This window comes from Bos javanicus, chromosome 15, assembly GCF_032452875.1.
Source record: "Bos javanicus breed banteng chromosome 15, ARS-OSU_banteng_1.0, whole genome shotgun sequence".
Classification (NCBI taxonomy): Eukaryota; Metazoa; Chordata; class Mammalia; order Artiodactyla; family Bovidae; genus Bos; species Bos javanicus.
The window spans coordinates 51,397,474-51,422,643 of NC_083882.1; the positions used below are offsets into that span (position 1 = coordinate 51,397,474).

General features: G+C 41.9%; 1 protein-coding gene across 7 annotated transcripts in view; it reads right to left on the reverse strand.

The window, feature by feature from the left end:
- STIM1 (stromal interaction molecule 1) overlaps positions 1-25,170 on the reverse strand; it is a 204,914-nt gene that overhangs the window by 69,331 nt on the left and 110,413 nt on the right. For 5 of the 7 annotated variants that reach the window (XM_061380658.1, XM_061380659.1, XM_061380660.1 and 2 more), the window contains one exon: positions 20,444-20,574. The exons of the other annotated variants lie outside the window; for them this stretch is intronic. In XM_061380658.1, coding sequence (XP_061236642.1) covers positions 20,444-20,574 — 131 coding nt within the window. The remainder of the gene's footprint in view (positions 1-20,443; positions 20,575-25,170) is intronic. 7 annotated transcript variants of the gene reach the window in all.

Genomic DNA, 25,170 nt, shown 5'->3' on the forward strand with positions numbered 1-25,170 from the left:
TCTTTCCCACTAGCACTACCTGAGGACCCCATACATATATAGATACGTCTCTCTTTCTCCCCCACCCCATATACATATATGGCATGCAAAATAAGTGTGACCCATACACCAGGAAAAAAGCACACAACAGAAATTGTGAGAGCAACCAAATTTCAAACTTAACAGAAAAAGGCTTCAAAGTAACCACTATAAATATGTTCAAAGACAAAAGGAAACCATAAGTAAAGAAGTAAGAGAGTGTGTGATGACAATGTCACATTAAATAAGGAATATGAACAGATAGAAATTACAAAAAAGAACCAAAAGGGTGCTGTGGAGTTGAAAAATACAATAACTAAAATGAAGATTTCAGAAGAAGAGCTCAACAGCAGCTCTGAACCAGCAAAGACAGAAGTAGCAAATCTGATGATGGACTAAAAGAGACTATTACACAATCCAAAAAGACTGACGGGAAAAAAGGATGAGAAAAATGAACAGTTTCAGAGGAATGTGGAATACCACTTTGCTCACATGCATAATGGAAGGATCAAAACGTGAGGATGGGGAGTTCCCTGGTGGCCTAGTGGTTAGGATTCTGAGCTTTCACTGCTGTGACCTGAGTTCAATCCCTGATCAGGAAAATGAGATCCTGAAAGCCACAGAACATGGCCAAAAGAAAAAGGAGAGGATGAAGAGAAAGCAGCAGGGAAAAAAATTAGGGTTTTTCCATAGCACAGGAAAAACCAAACAAACTTTTTGGCCAACCCAATACAAAAAAAATAACACCTGAGAATTTCCCAAGTTTATTGAAAAGCATTAATCTAGTCATCCAGAAAGTTCAACAAACTTCTAAGAGAATAGGATAAATGCAAAGAGATTCACAAACAGACACATCATAGAAAATGTTAAAAGCCAAAGGCAAAGAGAAAATCTTAAAAGCAGCAAAAAAAAAAAAAAAATCATTACACATCAAGGAAGTTAAATAAAATCAACAACCTACTTCTCATCAAAAACAATAGATGCCATATATCCATAGAAAAAACATGGTCCAAAAGGATAGATGTACCCCAATGTTCACTGCAGCACTGTTTACAATAGTCAATACATGTTAACAACCTAAATGTCCACTGACATAGAAATGGATAAAAAAGATGTGGTACATATATAAATAGAATATTACTCAGTCATTAAAAAGAATGAAATAATAACTCATGTGTAGCAAGATGGATGGACTTATAGATTGTGATACAGAGTGAAGCAAATCAGACAGAGGAGAAATACTGTATTACATCCCTTATATGCAGAATATAAAAAGAAATAATACAAATGAACTTATTTATGAAACAGATTCACAGACTTAGAGAACAAATTTATGATTCCCAGGGGGGGAAGGGTAAGGGAAAGGGATAGTTAGGGAGTTTGGGATGGACAGGTACACTCTGCTATATTTAAAATGGATAACCAACAAGGACCTACTGTATAGCACAAGGAGTTCTGCTCAATGTTATGTGGCAGCCTGGATGAGAGGGGAGTTTGGGAGAGACTAGATATATATATGTGTATGGCTGAGTCCTTTTGCTGTCCACCTGCAATGATCACAACATTGCTAATCAGTTATACTCCAATACAAAATTTAAAAAAAATTAATGCTAGAAGGCAGTGGGATTGCAAGTTTTAAGTGCTGAGAGAAAAAACTGTGAACCAAGAACCCTGCATTCAGCACAACTATCTTTTAAGAGCAAAGGCATAATAAAGAAAAACAAACACTGAAACATTCATTGCTAGATGACATACCTTATAAAAAGCCTTAAAGGAAATTCTTAAGGTAAGTAAGGGATGCCAGATAGTAATTTGAATCCACATTTAAAAAAAAGATTTTTTAAAATAGATTCATTCATTCATTTAATATATATTGAGCAGGCACTATTAATATATAATGAGCAGCACTGAGCCAGGCACTGTTCTAGGTACCAGGGACTCAGCAGTAAACAAAACAGTTCCTTTGCCCTTTTGGATTAAATGATACAATTCAGAAGGGGATTACAACAAGCAAACAAATAAAAAAAGTCTAATGTATAATGTTATATAAAAAAGTGTGTATATATATGTATAACATATATAAAAAAGTATAACAATGACCAAGGTGTCAGAAATGGGGTATACTTGCAGATTTCATTAGTAAGTAGCATAGTCTGAGAAAGACCTCACTAATAAGAAGAATGAGAAAACACAGAATATTTGGAAACATGAGGAACTTATCAAAGAGGATACCTGGGGGAAGACTATTCCAGACAGAGTTAAGAGCTAGAACCAAGGTCCTAAGATGGGGGGTTGGGGGAAGGGGAGGGGAGAGGAATGTTTGAGAAACAGCATGGAGTGTGACCAGAGTAAAAAACTAAGAAAGTGAAAGTGAAGTCGCTCAGTCATGTCCGACTGTTTGAGACCCCATGGACTGTAGCCTACAACGTTCTTCTGTCTGTGGGATTTTCCAGGCAAGAGTACTGGAGTGGGTTGCCATTTCCTTCGCCAGAGGATCTTCCCAACCCAGGGATCGAACCTGGGTCTCCCACATTGTAGGCAGATGCTTTACCATCTGAGCCACCAGGGAAGTTCATGCTTAACAAAATAATAATAATAATAATAAGGGAGATATATAAAGAGGAGGAGATCCTAATGATAAGTGGGAGTCAAGTCACATAGGACCTTGCTGACTCTTGTGTTAACTTTGGCTTTCACACTAAAGGAGAAACAAGGCTATAACAGTGTTTTGAGCAGAGGAGTGAAATGATCTCGTTTACATTTTTTTAAAGCTCTCTGGCTGCTACACTGAGAATAGATTATAGACATGGTGATTTGTTAAGAGGCTGTTGCATCTCAGTGCCTGCAGGGGAGTAGTGGTGAGAAATGAATAAATTTTGGACACATTCTGAAGGTAGAACCCACTGGATTTATCAATGGATACAGTGCATGAGAGGAATTAATGGATGATTCATAATATTTTTTGGCCCAGGCAATGGAAACAATGGAGTTGCCTTCAACTGAGATGATGAAGTTGGGGAAAGAGCAGGTTTTGGATGAGGTGATATTTAGAACCTAGTTTGGGTCATGGCAAGCTTCAGATGCCTTTAAAATTCTTAGAAGAAAAAATCAGGGTAAATCACCATGATCTTGGATTTGGCAATGGATTCTTAGATATGACATCAAAAGCATACACAATTACAAAAAAAAATTAAACTGGACTTCACTGAAGTTTAAAATTTTTGTGCCTCAAAAGACACTATCACGAAAGTGAACAGTTAACCTTAGAACGGGGTAAATATTTGCAGATGATGTACCTCATAAGGGATAAGGGACTTGTATCTAGAATGTAAAAAGAATTTTTACAACTCAATAATAAAAAGACAAATAGCCCAATTAAAAACTGGGAAAAGGATATGAATAAAACATGGATGGACCTGAAGATTATCATATTCAATACTGAATGAAGTTAAGTCATACAGAGAAAGACAAATAGCATATGATAACATTTATATGCACAATCTAAAAAAAATTATACAAATGAAGTTATTAACAAAACAGAAACAGACTCACAGACTTAGAGAATGAACTTACAGTTACCAGGTGAGAAGGCTTGGTGGGGGATAGATTGGGAATTTGGGACTGGCATGCAGACACTGCTGTATTTAAAACAGATAACCAACAAGGACCTATAGTATAGCATAAGAAACTCTGCTCAATATTATGTAATAACCTAAATAAGAAAAGAATTTGAAAAACAATAGACATATGTATATGTTTAACTCAGTTTGCTGTATACCTGAAACTAACACAAAATTTTTAATCAACTATGCCCAATATAAAATAAATTTTTTTTAATTTCTCAAAAGATGATATACAAATATCAATAAGCATATGAAAAAATGTTTGGAAAAATTAATCACCAAAGGAACGCAAATCAAAACCATAATGAGATATTATTTCACATCCAGTATGATAGTTATAATTTTAAAAATCAGATAAAAACAAGTGTTAGTGAGGATATGGAGAAATTAGAACCCTCATGCACTGCTGACATGAATGTAACAACATTCAGTGACACTTTGGAAAAAGTCTGGTAGTTCCTCAAAGGGTAAACATAGAATTACTATATGACCTAGACCCAGCAATTCCACTCCTAAGTATACATTCAAGAGAAATAAAAACATCTGTCCACTGGGAATCCCCTGCTAGTCCAGTGGTAAGGACTATGTGCTTTCACTGTCACGGCCTGGGTTCTATCCCTGTGTGGGGAACTAAGATCCCAGAAGTTGTAAGGCATGGCCAAAATAACAATAATACAAAACTTTTTTAAAATTTTAAATAAAAAAATAAAATAAAAGTAAAAATCTGTCCACAAAAAACTGTACCATGGCAGAACTATTCATAATAGCCAAAAGGTAGAAACTACTCAAGTGTCCATCAACTGATGAGTGAATAGCAAAATGTAGCATGTCCATACAATAGAATATTATTTAGCCATAAAAAGGAATGAAGTTCTGATATATGCTACAACATGGATGAACCTGGAAAACACTATATTAAGTGAAATAAGCCAGTCACAAAGAACCACATATTACATGACTCAAATATGAAATGTCTAGAATAAGCAAATCTTCAGAGACAAAAAATACATTAAGATTAGGGGACTAGGAGGCAGGAGGACAATAGCCAACGTGTACTAGTTTTCTCTTTGAGGTGACAAAAATGTTCAAAAATGGACTCTGGTGATAGTTGCATATATCTGTGAATATATTCCAACTCTTTGCAATCCCATGGACTGTAGCCTACAACACTCCTCTGTCCATGGGATTTTCCAGGCAAGAGTACTGAGTGGGTTGCCATTTCCTTCTCCAGAGGATCTTCCCAACCCAGGGATCAAACCTGGGTCTCCCACATTGTAGGCAAATGCTTTACCATCTGAGCCACCAGGAAAGTCCATAAATAACCATTAAATTGTATATTTTAAATGAGTACAGTATGTGAATTATATCCCAATAAAGCTGATTTTTTAAAATGGTAGGTTCAACCAGGGGCCAGGCAAACTTTTTTGTAAAGGATCAGACAATAAATATTTTAGACTTGGTGAGTCATACAGTCTCAGTTACAACTACTCAACTCTTCTCTTCTGTGAAAGTAGCCAGGGACAAGATGTAAATGAGTAAGAGTGGTTCTATGCCAATGAATCTTTACTTATGGACACCGAAATCTGAATTTCATATAGATTTCACATGTCATCGGAGAAGGCAATGGCACCCCACTCCAGTACTCTTGCCTGGAAAATCCCATGGACGGAGGAGCCTGGTGGGCTGCAGTCCATGGGGTCACTAGGAGTTGGACACGACTGAGCGACTTCACTTTCACTTTTCACTTTCATGCATTGGAGAAGGAAATGGCAACCCACTCCAGTGTTCTTGCCTGGAGAATCCCAGGGACAGGGGAGCCTGGTGGGCTGCCATCTATGGGGTTGCAGAGAGTCAGACATGACTGAAGCGACTTAGCAGCAGCAGCAGTCACATGTCATAAAATTCTTCCATGGGTGTTTTTCCCCAACTATTCAAAAAAATGTAAAAGCTAGTCTTAGTTTGCAAATGTTATAAAAACCAGGAAGGGGGTCATAGAGATGCCTCTGGACTAAATGCACCTAGTTCTCCCTCCATTATGGCTTCAAGTACTAAGGAAATTTCTCTCCCTTAACAATCCCCATGAACAAGAGTCAATTTTTATTTCCTTTTCAGTTTTCTCCCCACAGCACTACCACCCCTATGCGTGGCTTTCCAAGACCCTGGGAAATACAAACCCAGCCAAGCACTCAACAGCAGGAAAACCTCCTGGACCCCATTTCCAAAATAGAACACCAATTTATACCAACTTGCTAAGAGTTTAGGGCTCACCATGTGTTCCTTATAATGGCCAATCACCATTGGGCAGTGAGTAGGTAGAGGAAAAGGCTTGGGAACAGAGAATTTAAAAGCGTAAGGCAAACTCATGTCCCCTTTTTAAGAACGCTCTGGCTCTTAATTCTAAGAGCCAGAATTAGAATTAAGCTTACATTTTTTAGAATGTAAGCTTATGTGTCAATGAGCAATATTAAAAAAAGAAATCCTTAAGAACAAAATCTTATATTAGAGCATTATGGTACCACAAGAGAAGGCAGAAGGGAGGAGTAAACACAGGAAGCCTCTATTAAGAGGCATTTGTTTATTCATTTGCCCAACCAGCATTTACTGAGCAGTGACCACGTGTCATGTCCTATGCTGGGATCTGAGGACACAGGGATTAATCCTGCTGAAAAGCACCTGGATGAGTCAGATACATGGCGGAAAGTCAGTCCTTGAAGGCAAGAACTACTGTCCTATGTGGAGGAAAGGGCTATGGTTCAATCCCAGAGAAACACCTCTCCAATCCTCTTAACCCCACACTGCCTGAGACCTCACAGTTTTCCACTGAACTAACCAGGGAGCTTGCTCACCACCCAGAGGTATCAGAAGGCTTGTGAAGGGACACATGGGAAAAAAATCTCACAGATACAGACTCGAATCCCATCGGAACCACTTACTCACCACATCACTTTAAGCCTGAAAAATGTAGATGACCTCACAGTTACAATGGGGAGACAATGAGATCATGGAAGGCACAGTCCCTCACACTTCCTACATGTAGAAGGTGCTTCATGAATGTTTGACTATTCTGAAGCTGGGTCGCTTGGCTCATACTGTGAGAAATGATGTAATCTGGGTGAACCAGCACTCAGCCTCTGAGTTCCAGCAACTTCTAATCTCAGCCTTTCCTCCTCGAGATGCGGGACTGCTAGGTGACAAAGGGCCTAGTTCTCACCAGTCATGCCATGTTGCTGAGGCGCATGCCTACCTGACCTACACCTGCAAGGGCCTGATGCTGCTGGGCACTGAGGGAGAAGAGGACAAAGCTGGGCAATAACTACCACTACTGAAATGTTCCCACTGCATTATAGTTTACAGATGCTTCTTTACATCCATTATCTTATTTGAGCCTTATGCCAGCAATCAAAGGGATGTATTGATATTACTAGTATCACTATCTTGTAGATGAAGAGACTCTTCGCTAGACACCTTCCTTCTTGAAGGAAGTGTCCCTTTTTTTTTTTTGCCTCCTGCCTTTACTCACAAAGTTCTTCTTTCCTGGAATGCTCCTCCTCCTTTCTTCATTGGTAAACCCTGCTCTCCTTTAAAAGACCAAGTTCCAGTTTTACCTGCTCAGCAAGGCCTGCTCCTGACAAACCTTCAGTCAGAATTAGAGCCATCTCTGTTTAAAATCCTTCAAGCTCATCATCTTTGGGATGAAATCCAACTTTCTCAGTATGGCTAGAATCTGGCTGGCTCATGCCTGCATCTCCAACCACATTTTCAGCCTCTCCCTCCCTGCTCCACCATTACTTTCTATGCTCACAGTAAAAGAACCACTGAGTCACAGATCCCTAAGGACATCATACTCATTCCTTCACTTGCTATATACCCTTCTCATCCCCAGGTTAACTCCTATTCATCTCAGGCATCATCTCTTCTGAGTCATCTTTCCTGGCATCCTAGAATGGGTTAAATTCCCTATTCTGTGTTTACAGATCATGCAGTGCTCCATCTCTCACCACAATACCTACTAGGATTGAACACACAGTCTTTCTGCCTCACTAATATGTGAGCTCTCTGCAGGTAGAAAATTCGTCTTCCTCATTAGTCTTTGCATACTCAGCATCCAGCACAGAGCAGACAGTAAATATGTCTAGAGAAGGAAGACAGAAAAAAAGGGTGGGGAACACAAGAACAAATAAAGGGGGTGGTGGCGATCCTGGGTCCTCAAGTCAATGAGACACTGCACTGGCAACCAGTTGTTTCTAACGCAATTAGGTACACTGAATGTGATGCACACGTCGATACAGACATGCACAGAGAGGCTGGCATCAACACAAACACCAATCAGGTATGAACACAAGCAGGACCTTGGAAGCCAGTGGCCAATTCCTCCGTAGACAGGAAGATCCAGAAGCTTACTTAATACCTGAAACAGAACTTTTCTCTCTTCTGGCTTGACCATTTTGGGCCGTAGACTACCCTTGCATTCTACTACCACATTACAGGGCCCAGATCCTGCCTGGACTAACAGCATCTTTGGGTCCCTGATTATACTTCTGGCTCTGTGTTTACCAGGTCCTGCACACTGTACTACACCCTCACCTTTCTCTCCTAATCTTTTGCTTCATCTTTGACCTGGTTTATGTGTCTTCTCTCAGCTCCTTCCTTGGCTCAGTGTTCCCTCCCTCCTCCACTTCTTATGCACACCACTAGGGAAGCCTTCATATGCACACAGATAACACCTAAATACAAAAAGACACATACAAATACAGAAAGGCAGAAAATGATGTATATACACACACAATGGCACAGACAGACATATACACATATATAGACACACAAAGAGAAGCCTTACAACTAACCCCTGCCATTAATAGGACTGCCATCCAGAACAGACAAAGCAGACTCACCAACAAAGACGGAAGGAAGGAAAACAACAGTCTGCTTGGTGAGAAAGAATTTCCCTATCTATCAAAGCAAACCACCGTCTGGGTTTTCCTGGAAACATGAGCGAAGCCATCTGGGGGAGCTGCTGCTTCACCCTGTATCTGGCTAAGGAGCTGGGACAGATTGCAAACGATGCCTACTCCCTCGGATGTGTAGCTCAGCTTGTCTAGCAACAGCTACCCTTCCCTGAGTGCTGGCTGACAATGTGTCTTCTGCTACACCAGCACATGTTAGATTACCTCACCCCTATTCCTCTTGAAATTCCCACAGTCTCCTGTGCACGCCACCATTACAGCCCTGAAGATGTGATGTTGTCATTGCCAGTTTACATAACTGCCTCTCTCATTAGCCTAAGGGCTTAAGAATGGCAAAGGGTATCTTATTTCCATCTCTATTCTATTCTACAGATGAGGCAAGTGAGCCTCCAAATTACTTGGTCATACAGCTAGTACACTGGCAAGCTTGCATTTGAACTCAGGTCAGACTCCAAAGTTCATGTTTAGGCTTTTTAAAAGTCAATTTCCAAATATTTTAAGAAACCCACAAAAACACCATGAAGCCCTCATAAAAGTTAGAGCAAGGCCACAGAGTTTGGACTCAATGGGGTTGCAGCCCGGAAGCTGACTGTGAGCCAGCCCTGGTAAGTGAATGCTACAGCCGTCCATTAAGTAGGTATTTACAAGGAAAATGAGGATAGGTCCTTTCCCTAGCCGAAAGAGCAGGTTTCACCTGACGAACGATACCATTCACTTATTCATCATCCCTGTTCTGTCGAAAGGGCCCAAGCAGACTTCAGTTTGTGCTCTGTCCAAATTAAGGGCAGGGGTCAGCATGTTCCACAAGGCAGGAGATAAGATGGCGACTGCACCAGGAGATAGGCAGGGAGCTAGAAGGCAAAAAACCCATGGGGTGCCTCCATACTGTAACAGTCCTTTAGATCAAAGAAGAAGAATTGCAGCAACAGAAAGGTATACATCAAAACTTATGCTGAGGTTATTTGAATAATTGTGTGTAATTATTTTCTTCTGCCCTACTTTACATGTAGTAAACTTAAAAAAAAAAAACAAAAACCTTCCAGCTGTTAAAATTGTTCCAAGAGGAAGCAAGGAAAATCCATGTTCAGGACTGGGTCCAGGGGAGAACTCTGCTTCTGACAGGCAGCATGGTAGCAGCAGTAGAAATGAGAGGAAGGCCCTGAGCACGAGGCAGACCCAGGAAAAATAAAACTGGGGATAATAGCCAGCTGCCTTTGACATCTCCCCTTATGGAGTTCCATATGATAAGGGGCTAGAATTTGACTCGGGTCCCTGGTCTGTGGGTGAGAGGGAATTATTACTAGGGTTCTCCTTTAGCTTCCCTAGAACAACTACCAAAAAAGAGAAATGAAGGGACAGAGGGCGAGAGGAAGAGGGAAAGGAATTCTCCCAAAGGCTCTTCAGTCTGGTGTCCTCAAAGCCATCTACACCTGCCTAGAAACAGAGGCAACTGAACTGTCGGCTAGCTAACCAGGGATCTCTGCTTCCAGAAACCATGGTAATTTGGACTTGGAAGCACCTCTGCATATCTGTCAAAGTAAGGAGAGGGAGAAATAAAGATAGAAGTCAACAGAGTTTTCAATGTGTTTTTTAATAGAGCCCTAGGGATTCTTATGGGTTGGGGTACAGAAAGGCAAGTATGAGGTGACCACTACTCCAACCAAAATAGTGGCACTTTTACTTTTTTAACATCTTCACTGAGTTATAATTCACTACCAACTTAGTATACAACTGAAGGGTTTTTAGTAAAATCACAGAGGTGTACAACCACAAGTCTGAAATACTCTCATCAGCCTGAGGCAGATCTAAGTTGCAATAACCCCAAAAAATGGATTACTATGAGCTACTTCAGTCTCAGTTTCCTTACCGGTTATATGGAAAAATTACTATCTACTCCACAGTAGAGGTTTCTTGTAAAGATGATGTGAGCAAAGTACCCAGCACCATCACAGGTGTGTAGGAATAGCAAAAGAAGTAGTAATACAACTGCTGCAACTAAACCACAGGCTGGGGACTCTTTATACACAAGTTCATTTCATCTTTGCCATAATCTTACAAGGTAAGGATTACTATCCCCATTTGACAGCTAGGAAACGTAAGCTTACAGAGAACTTTCCAAGGTCACCAACTATTAATTGGTGAAAGTACACCTAAAACCCTAATTTTTCTTGCTCCAATGCCTGTGCATTTCTTTGCTCAGTCACACAGCCTTTTAGCAGTCTCAGTATCTTCCTTTCTTAAACAATACGCCTCTTGTATGTCTTTCTCTAAGTCTTTCCTAATGCTTTGACTATAGTGATTTTACCTCCATTCAGATTCTGTATGTGATTCACAGAACAGAGCTGAAGGGCAAAGAAGGGGTCACAAACATGTCTGGAGTCCAGACCCTAGCAACTCCTAGACACAGCCCACCATTGACTTAGCTGCTATCCTGGCCAGGAACTCACAAGTCAGAAGCACCCTGTCCCCCATATCATTGACCAGCTAACTCTATACTCTCACTCTGCCCCAGAGAAACAATTTAAGGAGCACACAGCAATAAGATAGGATCTTTGCTTTCAAATTAAAAAACACATAACTCATCACTTTTGTGTGTAAGACCCTGCGACAAGCACTGTGGGAGAAGCAGTGATGGATGAGACCTGGTTCCTGTTATTGGAGGCACTCACAATCTGGAAGGACAGACAGATGAATCCAACTAATTTCAATATGGAGCAGAGCAATATGCCAGATGAGGGCTTCACGCCCAGTACTCTGGAGCATGGGAGAGGAAGGATTATTTCCCAATGTAGGGGAACAAATAGGATTTCTTGGAGGAAACATTAAATCTAGGGCCAGTAGTTCCCTACTGGGAGAAATTCTATCCCCAGGACAACTGACACATGCCCAGTTGCTCAGTGGCGTCTGCATAGACTGCAGCCCACCAGGCTTCTCTGCCCATGGAAAATTTCCAGGCAAGAATACTGGAGCAGGTTGCCATTTCCTCCTCCAGGGGATCTTTCCAACCCAGAGATTGAACCCTCGTCTCCTACACTGGCAGGCAGATTCTTTACCACTGCACCACCTGAGAAGCCAATTGACAACTGGTGATAAAAAGTTTGGAGTTATCACAGTTTGGTGGGGTTGGGAACATGGTGGCTGCTAGTAGTGGCCAGTGTGTAGGGATGGTGCTAAATATCCTACAATCTGGCCCAAAATGTCAATAATGCTTGCAGCTGAAAAATCCTGATCTAGGCCTTGGTGGACAAGTAGAATTCTCACAGGCAAAATTGGGAGACAGAGTGATGCCCAGATGAGGATTTATCCGGAGCAAAGGCATAGCGATACTAGGAGCATGTTTGAGATGGCTGCAGCATAGAGTAAGAGAGAGCAGGGTAACAAGGACTAGTCAGGTGAGCTAAAGTCAGACTGCAGGAGCACTGATAGGCAGGTCAGAACTTAGTTTAGTAAGTGAAGGTAGGCCACTCTCTTATCATTTCATCATCTCTATACAGAGTTAATAAAACCTAGCTCTTAGAGTGGTTGAGAAGTAAATGAAACTGTATATGTACTCAGCCGGCAGAGGACTTGGTACATTCTATGAGTGCTCCTTTTCCATCATTATCCCTTCACAAGGTAGACTACGGTTCAGAGCTGTGCTCTAGAAATTCCAGTAGTAGTACAAAAAGGCAAACTTTTTGGCAATAATACAATCAAAATTATCAGGGTACAAAGCAAGTCATCCTAATAAAGTGCTAAATGAGCGATGGAGACTGCACTGCAGGAGTTAATACTGAGATGACAGAGATCAGAGGGGTGAGAAAGTCAGGGAAGGTTAATGAAAAGTGAGCCAGGGGTATTCCAGAGGACATCTAAGACTGATACAGACAGAACCAGGAAGGGATGTGAGAACTTAATTCCCAGAAAGGAGAACTATCTGAGCAAAGAAAGGCACCTGGAATAAACACGGAATGACTATGAAAAGACAAGTGTCAGATCAGAGTGGTAGGAGATGTGTCTAATGCTGGGAAATTCCCTGGCGGTCCAGTGGTTAGGACTTGGTGCTTTCATTGCCATGGCCTGGCTTCAATCACTGGTGAAGGAACTAAGATCCTGCAAGTTGGCAGTACAGCCAAAGGGAAAAAAAAAAAAAAAAAGGCTAAGGCCGGATTTGAAGGGATGGAGTGCCAGGCACAGGAAGTTGGATGGAAAAATAAAAGGAAACTCAAATGAAACTTTGGAAGATCACTCACAGCATGGACATATGCTGGTGGAGGAGAAACTAGAAGCAAGGGAATACTGAGAAGAGTCCACAGCTACCCAGATACAAAGAACTGAGGTCCCAAGCCTGAAGAGGGAATAACAATTATTATTAGTCATGATGATAACTTATGAGCATAATGCAGCTATTTATCTTCATCCAAATTAGCGCATGCTGGCCACAGCACTGGCTCTGTGTGAGAAGCACACAGGGCCCTATGGACCACTGCCCCTCCAGTTCATTCCTACTGATCCTCTGGCTATCTGCAAGTGGAACTGCCAGCTGCCCCTCTTAGGGTTTAGTTTGCCCAGGCCTGGTTCCACGTGGGGCCAGAGTCCATTCTTCCCCAACTCTCACAGCCTCCAAGGACCTAGCATGCCTCTTGATGGAATAATTTAAAACAGGTAAGAAGCAAGTCAACTTTCATCCTGCTGAAGTCAAGGAGATCTGATGACCCTACCACAACACAGCCTTGTTCAAAATCCTCTACCCTTCCAGACAGGTAGGAGGAAATTATAAGTTCTCACCTGCTGCTTTTGATGCTGCTAAGTCGCTTCAGTCGTGTCCGACTCTGTGAGACCCCATAGACAGCAGCCCACCAGGCTCCCCCGTCCCTGGGATTCTCCAGGCAAGAATACTGGAGTGGGTTGCCATTTCCTTCTCCAATGCATGAAAGTGAAAAGTGAAAGTGAAGTCGCTCAGTCGTGTCCGACTCTTAGCGACCCCATGGACTGCAGCCTACCAGGCTCCTCCGTCCATGGGATTTTCCAGGCAAGAGTACTGGAGTGGGGTGCCATTGCCTTCTCCGAGTTCTCACCTAGACCTTTTCAAAAAATAAAGGCATAGGCAGGAGGCTGAGTGAGCTGATAGAGAAACTGTGCCCCTAGAAACATGTGTCCCTGCTCTATCATTCCCCATTTCCCTTAACATCAGCCACTTGGATGAACTATCTCCTGCAGCGGCCTGGCTCTTGGCATGTAGGCCAAGCTGCTGGGGGTGGCTCCCAGAGTTGAATGCACTGGTGCCCTGGGATGATGAGGGAACTGATTTGGTATTCTTGTGATAGAGGCTAGCCCTCACTATCTGTATCATCATGCTGAGGGAGGGATAAAACATGAATTTGGAACCTATCATATGCCAGCCTTTGTGCTTGGTGCTTTGCATACATTAACTTCTTACAACCACCATGCAGAGAGTCGCCCTCCTCAAATACTAATAGCTGAAAAACTGAGGCTCAAAGAGAAGTGATTTGCCTATTGTCACATAGCCAGTAAGAAGCCAGTAAGAAGTTCAAAACCAAATTTTGAACACAGGCCTATCTATATCAAAATGCATGCTCTTTCTGAAGATAACAACAAAAACTCATGGAGACTCTTCTATAAGCCAGGCATTGCACTAAGTGTTTTATATGCACTATTTCTTTTTTAATCTTTATTTATTTGGCTGTGCCAGGTCTTAGTTGCGGCACACAGGATCTTTGATCTTTCTTGCAGCATGAGGGCTCTTTGGGTGCAGCATGTGGGACCTAGTTCCCGGACCAGCAATCAAACCTGGGCCCCCTGCATTGGGAGCGTGCAGTCTAGCCACTGGATCACCAGGGAAGTCCTTATGTGCATTATTTCATTTAATCTTCACAATAACTTCATGGAGTGCCTAATATTATCGCTCCACTTCTAATGAGGAAACCGATGCTCAAAAAGATTAAATAACTTCTCAAAGTTTCCATGGCTGGTAAAGGGAGAGCCAGATTTAAACCTAAGTCTGTGACTCTGCAGCACAAGCTCTTAACCCTATGCTATATTCTATAGCAGACACAACAGGCACTAACGGAAGCTTAAGTATATTTTGCAACTTCCCAGTTCAGTTCAGTCACTCAGTCATGTCGAACTCTTTGAGACCCCATGGACTGCAGCACGCCAAGCTTCCCTGTCCTTCACCAACTCCCAGAGCTTGCTCAAACTCATGTCCATCAAGTCGGCAATGCCATCCAACCATTTCATCCTCTGTCATCCCCTTCTCCCACCTTCAATCTTTCCCTGCATCAGCGTCTTTTCCAGTGAGTCAGTTCTTCGAATCAGGTGGCCAAAGTATTGGAGCTTCAGTTTCATTATCAGCCCTCCCAATGAATATTCAGGACTGATTTCCTTTAGGATTGACTGGATTGATCTCTCTGCAGTCCAAGGGACTCTCAAGAGTCTTCTTCAACACCACAGTTCAAAAGCATCAATTCTTCAGCACTCAGCTTTCTTTATGGTCCAACTTGCACATCCATACATGACTACTGGAACAAACCATAGCTTTGACTATATGGACCTCTGTCAACAAACCAATGTCTCTGCTTTTTAATATGCTGTCTAGATTGGTCATAGTTTTTCTTCTAAGGAGCAATAGTCTTTTAATTTCATGGCTACAGTCACCATCTGCAGTGATTTTGGAGCCCAAGAAAATAAAGTCTCTCACTGTTTCCATTGTTTCCCCATCTATTTGCCATGAAGTGATGGGACCGGATGCCATAATCTTACTTTTTTGAATGCTGAGTTTTTTTTTTTTTTTTTTGAATGCTGAGTTTTAAACCAGCTTTTTCACTCTCCTCTTTCACTTTCATCAAGAGACTCTTTAGTTCCTCTTCACTTTCTGCCATAAGGGTGGTGTCATCAGCATATCTGAGGGTATTGATATTTCTCCTGGCAATCTTGATTTCAGCTTATGTTTCATCCAGCCTGGTATTTCGTATGATGTACTCTGCATATAAGTTAAATAAGCAAGGTGACAGTATACAGCCTTGATGTACTCCTTTCCCAATTTGGAACCAGTCTGTTGTTCCATGTCTGGTTCTAACTGTTGCTTCTTGAACTGCATACAGGTTTCTCAGAAGGCAGGTAAGGTGGTCTGGTATTCCCATCCAGTTTGTCATGATCCACACAGTCAGGCTTTAGCGTAGTCAATGAAGTAGAAGTAGATGTGTTTCTGGAATTCTCTTGCTTTTTCTATGATTCAACAGATGCTGGCAATTTGCTCTCTGGTTCCTCTGCCTTTTCTAAATCCAGCTTGAACATCTGGAATTTCTTGGTTCACGTACTGTTGAAGCCTAGGTTGGAGAATTTTCAGCATTACTTTGCCTGTGTGTGAGATGAGTGTAATTGTGCAGTGGTTTGAACATTCTTTGGCATTGTCTTTCTTTGGGATTGGAATGAAAACTGACCTTTTCCAGTCCTGTGGCATTACAGCTTCCGAGGCTCATACTAACCTATTCAGCTTCATCCCCCAAAACGTGTGATCACACCCTTGTGTAAGACTCCCATCTCAGACTAACAGCATGCTTGCTACAATGATTATTAGTCAGTCATTCCACACACGAACATTAAAATACAAGTGTCAGATGTAGGTAGCTTTCCTGGAAATATAGAAAAAACAGAACAGCAGCAATAAGTAGCATTCACTGAGCTTGAATTGTGTGTCATTGCTATGCTAGGAACACTTTTCTTAATTAACATATGATTAAATTAACTGTAGTGGAGGGGGGCAGAATATCTTCTTATGAGTTTTAGTACATATGTAAATTCTTATAACTGCCCCACAATCCAGACACAGGACAGTTCTATTATCAAAAAAACTCCCTCATGCTGTCCGCTCATAATCAAACCCACCCCATATCCCTTATCCCAGGTAACCACTGATCTGGCCTCCATTCCTATAGTTTCTCAGAAAGTCATTAGATGTTATCATATATTAATAGTATGTAACTATTTGAGATGGCTTCCTTCCCTCAGCATAATGCCTTTGAGATTCCTCCATGCTGTGTGCATCAGCAGCTCACTTCTTCTATTGCTAAGTAGTTTCCCAAAGTTTGTTTTCTCCATTCACATATTGAAGGACATCTGATTTGTGTCCAATTTCTGGTGATAATGAGTAAAACTGCTAAAACATTTGTGTAGAGGTTTTAGTACAAATATAAATTTTCATTTATCTCCGGGGTAAATACCTAGAAGTAGAAATGCTGAGACACGTATTAAATCATGTTGTTCGGCTTTATAAAAACCTCTGTAAGAGTTCAAGTGACTCTTCCTCATCACAGGGTACTTGGTGTTGACCGCTTTTTAATTTGAGCCATTCAAAGAGGTGTGGAATGATATCTCATTGTGGTTTTAATTTGTACTTCCCTTAGTAGCTAACAATATTGAGTATTTTTTCATATGCTTGTTTATCATCCATATGACAATAAGAATTGTTTAATGGCTCAACAAATGTCCTTTATTTTCTATGTAGGTGCCACAGAAGAAAATAAAACTGCCCTCAAACTGTCTGGTCCAGTCAAGGGGCCAGTGTTTTTAGGAAGGCTCTTGTCTACACACCTCAGACTGTCAGGACAGGCTGAAATGCCATACTATGGCTGCAAATCCTTTGTCCAAAGGCAGTGTCTCCACCAGAGGTTTCAGTAGAACACAGGTCATGAATTCCCACCCTGCCAGCCTGCAAGAACTCCCTATCAGCTTTACAAAGAGGACACCAGTGTCAATAATGCCATCTTGCTCATCTGAAGGGCCCTCAATCCTTGGCTGCCTAGGACAAAAGCAAGCAAGGATAGCACTTGAGAAGCCAAACTGGCTTCCTCCACACAAATGACTACATATTTTCTGTAAAATGGTGGCTGAATCTCAGTCTACTATAAGTCTAACTTCATAGCTCATAGCAGAGATAGAACAATTAGAAATGAGAATGAATCAAAGAAGAGACAGGAAACTATAAAAAGAAATCACAACAATGCATACGGGAATGAGGGCACTAGGCTAACAGTGCAAGAGGCTGTGCAGGCCTGCTCTGAACGATCCAAATAAAGTTAAGACTGTTCACAATAGTCTGTAAGACGGAAACCTGGCCTCAAGAATGGCTAAAATTTTTAAATATCTAGAAATCGGGTTATAGTTCAGTTATCTGAAAAACTTACTGATATGAGGCTGAATAAATGAGGCCTGAATACAGTATCCTCGCAGACTGCTACTAGGCTCCTTGGGTAATCAGCAGTTCTGTTAAATGGGTCATAAAAATCTCAGGTCCTTGATCACTAGCACAACCAGGGTTTCATCTCTGCTGTCTCGGAGTCCATAATCCAATGTACCAAGCTCTGACCTGTCTACCCAATGGGTCTAGTTAGATCCTGAACTCCATATATGTTGAGACTATCTTAAACACATAGACTTTGCTACCACGACTATATGTTTCAAAAAGAAAGTAGCCTGTAACTGATCATGAGAAACCCAGACTGGCAGGCCCCTCTGCCCACCAGAGGCCTGACACTGCAGGGAGAGCAGATGAAGAAGCCCAGGCAGGCAGAAGCTCCGCTGAAAAAGAACAGCTCACCACTGGCACAGGGAAGAGCAGGGTGACAGCTTTTGTGTTATTTTAGAACAGTTTGTGCTGATGAGCTTTTTGTTGTGGTACATTCCTCTAAAAAGAACATTTTCTTCCTCCTCTCATTGACAAAGTAATTCAGCAGAAAGTGAAAAAAGAAAGAGGAGCAGATGACAAAGATATCCAGGAATTTGTGGATCTTGGAACACATCACCTTCTTGACTGTGATGCCATGCACCTCCCAGTTGGGTGGCCAGGTCCTTGGAGAGACGTCAGGAAACCTCTCAGCCTCTCTCACCACCAGGAACATGGCACTATTCCCAGCACAGACAAATAAAATTTGGGTCCTTTGAAAGCCAGTGACACTTCTAGATGTGACCAAAAGCTCAGATACGGTCATCATGGCTGTTGCCCTTAAAAACCTACAGCTGCCAGATCGTATACGTATCTCAGCCTGGTTGCCTGGGCCCCCTTTCCTCTTCAGGTTTTTGTCCTGTGGTTTTCCACCACAGTCACTCTGTCCCACCAAACCTACCAAAAATGCTTCTTCCTGCCTCCACATCTTTGCTCACGCTCCTTCCTACTGCTCAGGCTGCCCCATCCCTTTCCACTCTATCCCAATTCTACGTTTCCTCTAGGAAGTCTATTTTTCTCCTCTCATTAGACATTATCTAGTTCAACCTGATCAAGGATCCCCTCAGTAGACCAATCAGTGGAGGTTTGTGTTCCACTTGCCGATCTTCAGTGACAGGGAGTTCACGATCTACCTACCAAGGAAGCCTCTACTGTGACGAGATAGAACTGTTAGGTGATTCTTTACTCCAGAAGAATATGCCTATATTTTACTTTCCCCACAGTGTTCCTGGTTCCGCCCTTAGAATAAGAGAGACAATACAGCAGTACTTAACAGCATAGGCTTTAAAATCAGATCTGTGCTCATACTCAGCGTGTCCTTGAATGAAATGCTTAACCTTTCCAAAATTCCAGTCCTTGACGATAATACCAACTTCATAAGGCTGTTAACAAAGTTAAAAGAGTAACTATGCAAAGAGCTTAACACTGTGCCTGGCATAGAGTAAGAATTTCATTGCTAACCATTATCATCTTTTAAGCCTGATTCCTCTACTTCTATTTTATTTGAAGATAGGAATTGTATTATCTGAATCTCTTCTTTTCCAGGTTAAAGTTTCTTCATTAGATTGTAAATTATATAAGGACAGCTGTATCGCTATGTAATTATAGGTATTTACTGTCACATTCGCCACGTCTAGAACAGTGCCTGGCACATATATAATAGATACTTATAGACACTGAATTGTACTGAATGCTCTCCATTTCATGGTTTTCACACCCCTCATCAGTCATGTCACCCCTCCGTACAGGCTTTCACTGCTTCAAGATGTTTCTGACAATGTGAAATCCAGAACTGAATTCAAAATTTAAAAGCGGACTAACCAGCAGGAAGGAGAGACCAGAATTACCTCCTCCCTCAAGATATACACCATATCACTACTAGAGATTGGGCATAATTTGGCAGCTTCACCAAAGTGCTGGCTCAAGTTGAGCCTGAAAACAACTGAAATTTTTCAGTCTTCTCACACATGATGACTTTGTACTCTGGGCTCTGTACTCTGGGCTCTTTGTACTCTGTACTTTGTACTCTGTGGAACTAGAGCTGTAGTAATGCCCAAAGGTGAAACAATAACAGGGCTCTTCCATCCAGAGATTCCTCTCACTCTTGCTGTCTGGACCACTCAACTGACTTCTAGCAGTTGCAACCTGGAATTCAGAACGACCTTTCTAGGAACCTCTGTCTCTTCTTCACAAACAGTATAAGTTTCCAAAGGGCAAGATCTGACTGCCTTGCCTTCTCCTCCACAGGCCAGCACAGGGTTGAACACAGAGTCAGGACAGATGGGTGCCCTCTACCTCCAGCAGGAGTACAATAAGGACGCAGGCAAACTGTACAGACCAGCCTCAGGGCTCCCTCTCCCTCTCAAACAGCACAGCTCGGTCAGCGTTGTGCTTCCAGCTGGCAGGCAGACGGGGGCCGGTCCAGACACAGACAGAGAGGTAAGGCCTGCTCCTCGAGGCTGCTCTGCTGAGAATCACCTTCCCTGGTAGGGATGCGACGCTAGAGAACAAGCCAGTAGCAAGAACACCTCTCCCCAGGGAAGAGCCTGTCTAGACAGCTTCAGGGACTGTTCGCACAGGAAGAGAAGAGAGCCACGCAGGGTGAGGGAGCTCACCTCATCACTTTCTTCCACATCCACATCACCATTGGCATCATCATCCATCAGCTTGTGGATGCTGCGGACTGCATCAAAGCTGAGCTTCTCATCCTCACTGTGGCACAGGGGTTTGTCGATCCGGCAAAACTCTGTACAGGAAAAGCAAGAGACAATGTTACAGGGGGCTGCCGCCCAGCTCTATTACCCACCTGTCTCATTGTCCCTAGCTTCTAACATCTGACTCCACTTAACAGCGAGAAGAGTGTTTCTTATTAACTGTCTTCCCCATTTAGGAACAATGCTTTATTATCCTAATAGTTTCTTGGCAGGGAAGTCAAGCATAGGACTAGGAATACACTGGGATCTACACAAAGAGCATGAATAAATAACTCAACAAGAAAAAAAAATACAAATGAGAGAAAATACAAATAGTCAATGAACACAGGACAAGGTCTCCCTAGTAATCAAAGAAATACATATTCAAAAGAAACAACAAACAAATGTAAATTAATACAATCTCTCTAGAAATAGGAAAACAGCCCATTTGTTCCAATGCCAGAGTACTACATAGCTTTCCTCTTTGTTCGCTTTGTCACTGCCTCTATACATAATGCCAGTCACAGGCTACTCAGGGAAACCCTTCACATCGTACGCCTTCTCCGAGCCAGCCTTCAGCTGTCTATTAGACATCTAAGGTCCTGAGCATGCCTGACACAACTGCATGGGAGGTGTGGAGTGAAGCCTCCTCTGCCCACCACAATACAGTTATACAGCAAAAAAACCACCCAGTCCACTTCATGACACCTAATCCTCTCATGAACCTGGAAAATGCCTAGCAGAAAGAGCCTGGAATCTAGTTGTAGCTCTACTATGTGACTCTAAGATCACTTCCCTTCTTCAGGCTTCAAGTTCACTATTTGAAAAAGACATTTTAACTAAAGTTTTTGGCATTTCTTCCAATTCCTAGAGTGTAAACTCCTCTTTTTTTTTGACCTTGATCTTGAAAACTACTTTCTAGGCAAAATACTCTTCAAATCATCCCCAATGAAGATAGAAGAAAGATCCTGATTTCCCAAATAGAAGTAGTCACAGAAGAGGAAGCAAAGACAAGGTGAAGAAGCTGTGGCTGCGAAGCCTTCTAGAAAGCCCTGATCAGAGACCTGAAATGCTCTCATCCATCTAATCATTTACTTATCTGCTGGTCAGAAACAGAGACAAGATCAGACAGGTCACCTCTTTATCACTTGCTAGTCACTCAAATCCTTTTCAAAATGAGGAGGGGTATAAATATCAAATTTTTTAAGTCTCAGATGTAACTCAATAAAAATGTGTTGAATATTGAAGCTCACAGATGTTAACAGATGTATCCCAAGTCAAAAGCCACTATAGAGGCACAACAAGAGCCCAGGTCTGCTGACTCCTAGGCCAGCACTTCACCTGCCTGCCTTTACACCAAGGTAACCAGATAGCTTTAAGTTAGTTGTATCTTCTGGAAGCCACGGATGGTAATGCTGGTAAGAACCACACTGAAAAAATGGCTTTAGAAAAGAAAAAATAAGATAAATAGTATGCATACAAAAGAAATAAGTACCTCCATAGACTCTATGTTCCTCTATCTGTCCTGGCAAGCTGGAGCAGAATATGGAAGGTGAGGTAAAGATGTGGTGGATACTGAGGGAAAAGAGTAGAAAATAGCCCAAAATTAAGGCACTGTTTCTAGTTTCCTCACCAACAAGAGCTCTTAACACGATTGCTTTATTCATGGACTCCTATCCACTACTTATCCCAAACAAACTGCAGTAAGTAATGACTAGTTTGGAGATGAAGCAAACAGCACTGAGATTAGGATAACCAACATAACATTTTTCTTCCCTTATTCCTGTATTTATACTACTCAAAGGCATATATAATTGCCTATAATAGCTTTTTTGATCAGCATATGATATGCCCATTCAAACAACATTTATTGAGTTCTGTTTATATGTCAGGGTCTATAATCAGCCCAGGGGATGAAAAGATGAAGCAGACCTCATCTTTGCTCTCAAGGAGCTCAGTTATAAAAGCAAGGGACTCTGCCAGGACCAGCTTGAGTGAGCCTCACAGTGTTGCTGTACATGCTTTTATTATAACATTTATTGACTCATATTTAAATTATACATGCTCATGCCTGTCTTTTCCACTATACTGTGGGTATGAAATGCTTCAAAAAGTAATATATTAGATTTGAAAAAAAAGTGGGGGAAATAGGCAATTAAAATACCAAGTGCTAAGTGCCATAATAGAAAGAACTGAGGTTATGCTAAGAGTCAACAGCTTCTTCGGTAAAAGGCCAGACAGTAAACAATTCAGGATTTATGGGCTATACAGTCTCTGTTGCAGCTATCTTACTCTGTCACAAAAGCAGCCAAAGACAAAACATGAGTAAGAGAACTCAACTGTGCTTCAATAAAACTTTATTTACAAAAACAGACAGTGGGCTGGATTTGGCCCTTGGACCATACTTTGCTGACACCATTTCTAGAGCTCCCTAGGTAGTACAACTGAAGCACACTGGATCAACAGATTTTTGACCCAAAACAAAGAAATCTAATCTTTTCACTAGCCTGTATCCACACACAGGATTATCTGAAGTAAAGCACTTCTATTAGGCTTTTAAAAATAATGGAAATAGTTTACCAAGCTCTAGGGACTGGGGTCTCCAGGCTGGGCCTGATTGGCCTACAACAGGTCCAACATGTTTGGGCTTCAAACATCAGGCTCTAGTTTGTAACCTGATCAGACAGACAGGTGACTTTTGCTTCTGGCGTCATTTGGCACAGAGAAAGATTAAAGGAATTGAGGATAAGGGAATACAAAGTCTTGATGCCCTATATTGCCATGGAATCCTGTCCAGAAAAATCATCAGACAAAATTCACAAAAAATCCCTTCAATGGAGCATTGCCTATGAGGTCTCTCCTTCCTGAGATCTTTACTATCTTTCTTAACACATTCCAACCTGGCAAGGTTTCACAGATCCATCTGGAAATTACCTTAAAAAATCCACACTTTTAGCAACACATTATTACTACAGTGCAAGAGCCCTGCCCTTGGAGTCAGAATACATATGTCAAAATTCTGGCTTCATCAGTTACAACCATATGATATTGGACAAGTTGTTTAACTTTTCCCAGCCTCCAACATCTCACTTACAAAATAAGGATAATTAATTCTGCTGCATATGGTTTTGTTAGAATTAGGTGTTGCGAGAAGACTCTTGAGACTTTTCATGGACTGCAAGGAGATCCAACCAGTCCATTCTAAAGGAGATCAGCCCTGGGTGTTCTTTGGAAGGAATGATGCTAAAGCTGAAACTCCAGTACTTTGGCCACCTCATGCGAAGAGTTGACTCATTGGAAAAGACTCTGATGCTGGGAGGGATTGGGGGCAGGAGGAAAAGGGGACGACAGAGGATGAGATGGCTGGATGGCATCATCAATTCGATGAATGTGAGTTTGAGTGAACTCCGGGAGTTGGTGATGGACAGGGAGGCCTGGCGTGCTGCAATTCATGGGGTCACAAAGAGTCAGACACGACTGAGCGACTGAACTGACTGACTGACAATTGTTAAAGCACTTAGCATAGGGCTTGCATGAAATTGACACTAAATATATTTGTTATCTCTTTCTTTCCTGCCAGAGCAGCAAGTAAACAGTTCCCATCTTTCACTAACTTCAGCCACTTTCCCTCTATGGACCATAAAGAGTCAAATAAAGGAAGTACAGTCCAATCAAATTGCTCAAAAGAATGTTTCTAGGTGAGCTGGCAAGTGAGTGTCTGACAATAGCCTGTCTTCCCCCAGTATTTACATGTCTATCACTGGTAACATTTATCACACAGTATTGTTGTTGTTCAGCGCTCAGTCGTGTCAACTCTTTGCGACCCCATGGACTGCAGCATGCCAGGCTTCCCTGTCCTACACCATCTCCCAGAGTTTGCTCAAATTCATGTCCATTGAGTTGGTGATGCCATCCAACCATCTCATCCTTTGTCATTCCCTTCTCCTCCTGCCATCAATCTTTCCCAGCATCAGGGTCTTTTCTAAGGAGTCGGCTCTTTGCATCAGGTAGCCAAAGTATTGGAGCATCTGTTTCAGCATCAGTCCTGCCGATGAATATTCAGGACTGATTTCCTTCAGGATTGACTGGTTTGATTGCCTTGCAGTCCAAGGGACTCTCAAGAGTCTTCTCCAACACCACAGTTCAAAAGAATCAATTCTTTTTTTTTTTTTTTAAACTTTACAAATTGTATTAGTTTTGCCAAATATCAAAATGAATCCGCCACAGGTATACATGTGTTCCCCATCCTGAACCTCAAAAGCATCAATTCTTCGGCACTCAGCTTTCTTTACGGTCCATCTCTCACATCCATACATGACTACTGGAAAAACGAGAGCTTTGACTGTATGGACCTTTGTCAGCAAAGTAATGTCTCTGCTTTTTAATATGCTGTCTAGGTTGGTCAGAGCTGTTCTCCCAAGGAGCAAGCGTCTTTTAATTCCATAGCTACAGTCACCATCCACAGTGATTTTAGAGCCCAAGAAAATAAAGTCTGTCACTGTTTCCATTGTTTCTCCATGTATTTGCCATGAAGTGATAGGACCGGATGCCATGATCTTAGTTTTTTAAATGAGTTTTAAGCCTGCTTTTTTAGTCTCTTTCACATACAGTGTTATAGTTGTTTAACCCATCTTCCCCATAATGGCTTG